The sequence below is a fragment of the Rhinopithecus roxellana genome, chromosome 15 (assembly GCF_007565055.1).
Source record: "Rhinopithecus roxellana isolate Shanxi Qingling chromosome 15, ASM756505v1, whole genome shotgun sequence".
Taxonomy (NCBI): domain Eukaryota; kingdom Metazoa; phylum Chordata; class Mammalia; order Primates; family Cercopithecidae; genus Rhinopithecus; species Rhinopithecus roxellana.
This window is the reverse complement of record NC_044563.1, coordinates 116,985,917-116,993,423: the sequence shown is the minus strand read 5'-3', so window position 1 is coordinate 116,993,423 and position 7,507 is coordinate 116,985,917. Positions and strand designations below refer to the sequence as shown.

Genomic DNA, 7,507 nt, shown 5'->3' with positions numbered 1-7,507 from the left:
CCCTGTATTCATGTGTTCTCATTGTTCAGTTCCCACTTATAAGTGAGAACATGCAGTGTTTGGTTTAAAGAATAAATTTTTAACCTTCACATTATATACACACAAATAAGTTGGTAAGGTGATGGATATGTTAATTAGTTTGATTTAGTCTTTCTACAAGGTTGATCAAAACATCACATGGTGCCCCATAAATATATGTAATTGTTAATTAAAAATAAATAAATACGTAAAAATGAATAGGCAAACCACCAACTGGATAAGTGTAATACACATAACCACCAAAGAAATCATTCAGCATATGAAAAAATGTATACAAATTAATACTGAAAAACACAAATACTTAATAAAAATAGGCAAAACTTAAACAGACACTGCCAAAAAAAAGAGTAGCTAAAAACACATAAAAGATGCTCAATTTAATAAGTCATTATGGAAATTAAAACACAATTAGATACTACTTAACACTCATTACAATAACTAAAATTCAAACACTGGCAAAACCATGTTGGTTGGGAGCATGTGGAGCAACTGGAGCTCTCATACATTGCTGGTGAGAATGTGAAATGGTACAACCATTTTAGAAAATAGCTTGATAATTTCTTATAGAGTTAAACATACATCTTTCCATCATTCTGCAATTTCATTCCAGGTTGTCTATATAAGAGAAATGAAAACATATATCTACAAAAAGACTTGAATAAGAATGCTTACAGCAGCTTTATTTAAAATAGCCAAAAAGTTCATAAAACATCACACATGTGTCTGTCAATATGAAAATAGCTACACCATAGTACACTCACACAATTAAATAGTACTCAGCTTTATGAAAGGAACAAACTACTGATATATGCGATGCAATAACATAGGTAAATCTTGAAAACATTATGTTTGTTGAGTGCAAGAGCCAGAAACAAAAAATACACATATTATGATTCTAAAAAGATACAATTAAAGGTCAGGCAAAACTAATACTTGTTGATTGAAATAGAAACAATGGTTGCCTCTAGGGGCAGGAGGAATGACTGGGAGGAGCACAGGGGAACTTTCAGAGATGATGAAAATATTTTGTCTTGAATAAAGTTTGAGTCACATAGGTGTATTCATTTAACAAAACTCATTAAACTGTACATTTATGATCTGTGCATATCATTCTCTTAATTATACATCAATTAAAAATAATAAAAACTTATTAAAAGATGCAGCATTTACAATTAGTATTTGATTTTGTGGAACACATAACTTTTAAAAATATGTGCAATTTAATTAATAAAATATATGTGCTGAGCTCTTTGGAATAAAAGGTAAATCTGACATAGAGCCTGTCCTCCAAAAACATAGAGTCTATAAGACCACTGGAAACTTCCAGGACGAATTAGAGAGCCCCCAGAGAGGGAGGGTTAGGGCAAAGGCAAAGGGGAAGGGATGGGAAGGCGTGTAGCTGGGATTTTAAGGCATGGCATGTGAAAGGAAACCACAGGAAGACAGTCTACCTCAAACTTTAAATATGTGTTGACATTGATTTATCTAATTTTAAAACTTAATTTCATGTTTGCAAAATTCAAAAGTAGTGAAAGCAATAAATTTAGACAGTTACTCAGATCTGGTAAAAAAAAAAATTTTTCAGAGGTTTAACATAAAAATTAACCAGTTTGTTCATTTCTTAAGCCATTTATTCAACAAAGATTTATTAAGCTAGGGGAATATTCTAAGATCTACCCAAATGAAAGACAGCTGCTCTTTTGGAGCTAGATTTAAATTTAATTTTTCTAATTTTGTTGAGACAGGAATTGTATGGAAGAGAAAAAGAAACTTATTAAAAATATAACATTCTTTGAGTCCCTATCAAGTGCAGTGACCAAAGAAATGTAGACCTTTTCTGCATTGCTTTCAGCCTTCTGTCAAAGATAGGATTCATTAAAAATGGGAACAGTTCTGGACCCCAGAGTTGGAAAGGCTCTCATGGGGATGTGGTGGAGGCCAGTGAGTAAGGCAGTTCCAGAGACACTGCACTTAGTGTTTGTTTCATAGGCACTGTCTCACTTAATCCTCACAAGGACTATCTTAACTGTTTTAAGATCAGGGCTGAGAAAGTTTAGCAGATCAGACAGACAGGGGCAAAGTTGCCTCTCAAAGCCACATATATCTGATGGAAGTAGAGGCTGTCCATCTCTATACCAGACTGCTTCCGGACATCTCCAGGGTGCCCTGACTGAAGCATCCTTCACTGTGATCCACCTCAGCAGTGTCCTGCAGAGCCCTCTGGAGAGCCAGCTTGAGGACCGGCTGCCGTAGCCGCCACTGCTTCCTAAAGGAGCCCACGAAGAAGTAAATGATGGGGTTGGCACTGCTGTTAAAAGACGACAGGACAACTGAAACTGGATGAATATGACAAAATAACACATCAGAATTCTTCCAGATCCATAATATTAGGAACCACTGAATGCCGAAGGGCAGGCCGCAGAGGAGGAAGATCAGCACGGTGAGCAGGATGGTCAGGTACAGCCTGGTCAGTGGCAGACCCTGGGAGCCACAGAGGATCCTGACCAGCAGGGCCAGGCTGGACCCACAGAGAACCACAAATAAAAACATCAGCCACGCTGCTGTGATGAAATCAAATGTCTGACACCAACCAGAGTCACCATCACTAAATAATAAGCCACAGAACTTCCCTTCCAAGATGCTCAGCAGCAGGGACAGGGCCCAGAGCAGGACACACAAGACTGCTGACAGGTGTCTGGGGCGGCGGCAGCGGTACCAGATGGGCCACAGGACGGACAGGCAGCGCTCGGTGCTGATGGCGCTCAGCATGCTCAGGCCTGCAAGGTAGGCACAGGTCATCACAGTGGTGAAGAAGCTAGGGAAATTGATGGAGATGGAATGGAAGAAGTTAATGAGGTACTCCAGACAATTTATCATCGGGAAGCAGAGGAAGAGGAAGTCGGCCCCGGCCAGGCTGAGGACGTAGACAGAGAAGGCGTTCCTGCGCATGCGGAAGCCCAGGAGCCAGAGCACAAACGCGTTTCCTACCAGCCCTACCAGGGCAATGAAGAGGATCAGGAGGACCAAGATCAGGGTCTCCTTGCCACAAAGCAGAGGAAGGGCTTGATCATTTCCATTCATTGTTGTACTTTCGGTTCCCCAGGCCGGGGTGGTTGGATCCATGTTCAGAAAACCTCCACTGGCACCCCTGGGAACAAAAACAAGACTTGAACACCTGCTGCATGTTCACTGATTGTCATGACCAACCTATTATGTAGTAATTACCTCCCCTGTTTTACAGGAGAGGAAATCAGAGGCTTGAAGAGATTAAGTCATTTATTAAAGGCCAGGGAGTCCTAGCACCTGGATTCAAACTCATTTCTTGCTGACTCTAAATCCTGGGTTCTTTCTATTACGAGATAGATCCTCTACTGATATGGGAATATTCTAAGGCCCAAACATCCGCACTCACTGTTACCATGTCATGTCTCCTAGAGGCAGGAGGAGAAAAGTCTAGGCAGAATATGTGGGACAGCAAGAGACAGGACTCTGAGTTCAGCATCCTTTTTATCCTGGCATACAGATTTCCTCTCAGGGGCCAGAAGAAATGACCCAGGACATGACCCATGGCCACCCTTAATGACTGAGAGGAGTTCATCAACAGTTAGAATGGAGATCATGATTTAGGGTGATAAAGGAGATGTGACTTCTTGCTAGGACAGGTCTGAGGATGGCCAGGCCTGTCAGGCTAAAAATGGCTCAGTGGGTCAGCTTTATGAAAACAGGAAGAATTGTTCTCTTATCCATTTCTGTGTCCTCAGTGCCTAGTTCAATGTGAGGGCATAGTGGAGAGTCAAGAAGTTTTTACCACGAATGAATGAATGAATGAATGAATGCATGGGGAGCCAAGAGTAGTTGAAAATTTGGGCTAAATGAAACACCAACATTTAAAAATGAAATTAGTCACTAAAAAACACACATGTAAAGAAATGAAGAAAACATCACTCCTCATGTTTCCTTCTGGGAAAGCTCTGGTGTATTTGAAGGGATTGCTTCTGCCTGCACAGACAGTGAATAATGGCCACTGTCATATCTTCAATCCAGGAAGGGCTAGTATATGGCTTTTGCTCAGCACCCAAAAGAGTTTTAACTTCCAGTTTGTGGAAAGGATTCAGGGTTTATCTGAATTTCTCTGTATCTTGGAGGAAAAGGGGGCAATTTGGGAAAAGGAGAGAGAGGTGGCAATTCAGAGTGTCTAGTGTCTAGAGGTGACTAGGGGGTGTTGAGGTATGAATACATCTAAGGGGGGGACCCATTATTTCCCCCAGATGATTTTGAGCTTTCTTTGCGAATTAAAGCATTTGTGAAAAAGGATCATTTGGGGAAAGGAGTGGGAAATTAGGAAAAAAGAACCAAGTCTACACTGTGCAGGGCTTTGGGGGAAAAGGCAGATGCTTATGTCAATTACACTTGGGAAGGAGCCCTTACTCACAGTGGGGTGAACAATAGCAGCTGGCTGAGTGCTCCTCAGGTATAGCCTCTTTAAATCCTCTTCAGAGCCCGGAGAAGTCAGTACTATTATTAGTCCCATTTTAAAGATTAGTAGATTAAAGCACAAATATATTGAGTAATATGCTCCAGGTCTCACAAACAAGTGGTAGAGCCTGCATTTGAATACACACATCTGTGTCAGAGGGCTTGTTCTTAACCAGCCTTGCAGCCCCATTGCAAGGGTTCAGTGCTGACTACACATGAAGAAAGGAGAAAACAACAAGTAATGCTCATATCAAATCCAAATGGAATGTCAAAATTGCAGTTTTTTTAAGCCTAGATTAAGCAACTTTAAGAAACAGGAAGAGAAATTAATCAAATAAGAAGAGATGAGAATAGAAGCCAACTGATAATAAGCAACTGAGAATAAGCAACTGAATGCAAGAGCTCTTTCTTGCTTCAGAAGAACAGCTGTCAATCACTCCACACTGCAGAAAACTCTCATGGGTTGGAGGCCTCAAAGGGGAAAGTGAATGAGTCCTCCATGGGGGTACGGAATTGGCATCAAGGACTGAATGCATCCATCACGTGCTGTCTTAGTTCCTGTAGCCCTGGTTGGCCTGATGAGGATATGGAGGAAAACTACTTCTGTTGTCGTCCCTCAGTGCAGGTTGGCCTTTTTATTAGTGGCACTGAACACAGTTTGCACCTGTGTTTTTAAGTGTATGTCTGTTTTTTCTTTTATCTCCCTCATTAAACTCAACATTTTTGTTGTGGTTGTTCACTATTACATCCCCAGCCTCCAGCACATGTCCCTTGGAGGCCATCTATTGTAATATGTTCATGTAACAAAGAAAGAAAGACAGGCTTAATGTGTACAAAACAGTTTCCTGAATCTCATGGTGAAAAGCAGGTCCAATACCAACTCCAGTCTCCTGGGGCCCTGTCCTGGGTTTATTTCTGTTCCATGCCTATATCATTCACTACTTGTGAGGCAGTCTTGAGAAAAATCTCCATTTGAGCACGGATGCTAAAAGAGAATCAGGGACTATAGAGACTGCTAGTTGCCCTAAAAGCCATTCTGCTTTTCTCACACATAATAATTCTGAATCTTGAATCAGAAAAAGGTCCCTTTCTCAGCTTCCCTTTATGCTGATGGCACCACGTCACCATATGTGATGGTCAAGGGGAGGTGAGAGAAAGTGATATAACCAGGTCCTCCTGTACTCTTTCTTTCTTTCTCTTCTCTCAGGCTGGAATGCTGATGTGTTTGGGAGCCAGGTAGGACCACGAGGGTAAGGGTACCTCTTTAGGGATGGGGAAATAGAAATTGGAAGGAGCCTTGATGTTTGATGTCTTGGAGTCATCAGCCCAAATCTAATAAACATTCTTTTTGATTATCACTATAATAGGTTTCTTTTTAAAGAAGCCAAAATCATAAACTTAAATTACTTATACCTGTGTATTTATACCTGGGAGTACCTATGTATTCCCAATCCCTTTTTTTCCAACCACATTCCATTCTCAAGGCATTTATGATGATAGTGAGAGACTAGTCCAAAGAAGTGACACTAGATGGGAAGGTCAAACAATTAAAAAAAAAAAAAGGGAGGTGATAGAATGAGAAATTGATTCAATCACATTAATAGAGAAAGTCTCAGGAAATACAAACTGAGAAGAGGCTATGGGAAGAAATAGATTTTTCCTATTTGCCATTAGGATCTCATGTCCACCTTTCTCTACCTGCCTTTGCATCCTGGGAGGAGACATGTCTGTGCCTCATCAGTGGGCTACCTGGCACTCAGGCTCCAAAGGGACACCTTGACAGGAGATTGAAGGGTGATTTTTTAAAAATTTCCTAGCTCTCTCCCTGCTCCATGAAGGGCTGTGAGTTGGCAGTGGCGGTGTTTTTCTACCTAAGGACATAGCCCTGTCTGGTGGCCCTTTCCTGTAGCCGCAGCTACAGTTACAGTTACAGCTACCACATTCTGAGTTATCAGAACTTCTCTTTCTCCGTATCACTTCAGACCTAGCAATGGTAACAGCCCTCCACTATCACTTGCCTTTGAGGGCTTCAACATTCTTTAAATATTTTCTTAATCCCTATTCACACCTTTGTAAACAGTCTCTTCACTAAACTCTTCTAAACTACTCCTTTAGAGTGTGTGACGTGTGTTTTCTGCTGAGACAGTGACAGATATGAAGAAAAAACCTTTTGAGTAACAAGAAAATCGGTGCAACCTGAGGTTATTAATAACAATTTAGCTTAGGGAAGAAATGCCTTCATCCTACCCTGCCCCTAAATTAAAATTAGCAAATTTTTTCTCTCCATAGTTACAGATTTGAATGGTTGAAGAAAAGGGGAGAATATAGGTAGATAGAACAGAAGCGGGACGAACCTCTGCTTGACCCCATTTGGATCTCCCACCATCTAAGCTGCCAGCATCCAAAGCTCCCTCAAAGGCGCTTCCTGTCTCCTTTTCCTGATGAATTCATCAGGATATAGACCAACGTAAAAACCAAAACTGCCTTTGAAAGAAGATGGTTCTTGAACAAACTCTTACCTTAACACCCTTCTTTCTACTGGAGTTGGTGAGTTGAGAAGTGCTTTCCCGGGACTGGCAAACAGCTGAGGATGGGGAGATGCCTGCAGGAGCTGGAATGAAAACTGATGACTAAGTAAAGCTTATCAAGACGCTCAACAACCCTGTGATTTCCTGCACAGAGGGTACTGGAAAATAAGAGTATGACACATGAAACCACATGAGATGTTTCTCAGCATTTGCCCTGACTCCAGTCACTTCTCTTGGTTTCTCCCCTACCCTCTCCGGCCCCACTCCCTGCAAGGAATCACCATCCTGAAGTCTTTTGTTGCCCACAATGAGCCTCTGCAGGACAGACCAATCAAGCAACATGAGCTTTCATAGCTAAAGAATAGTCTGCCCTCTTCTGGTTGGCATTCAAGGCCCTGGGGCTCACTTGATCTTTTAAAATCAGGTTTATTTCAAATGACACTAAGGTGTATAAAATGAAATGT

At 41.4% G+C, this 7,507-nt stretch overlaps 1 protein-coding gene across 1 annotated transcript; it reads right to left on the bottom strand.

The window, feature by feature from the left end:
- Positions 1-1,204: 1,204 nt before the first annotated feature.
- Positions 1,205-7,125, bottom strand: MRGPRX2 (MAS related GPR family member X2). The gene is made up of 2 exons (XM_010388089.2): positions 7,035-7,125; positions 1,205-3,187 (listed from the first exon to the last, which is right to left on the bottom strand). The coding sequence occupies exon 2, from the start codon at positions 3,160-3,162 to the stop codon at positions 2,170-2,172; it is 993 nt and encodes a 330-aa protein (XP_010386391.1). The 5' UTR covers positions 3,163-3,187; positions 7,035-7,125; the 3' UTR covers positions 1,205-2,169.
- Between the last annotated feature and the right edge of the window lie 382 nt (positions 7,126-7,507).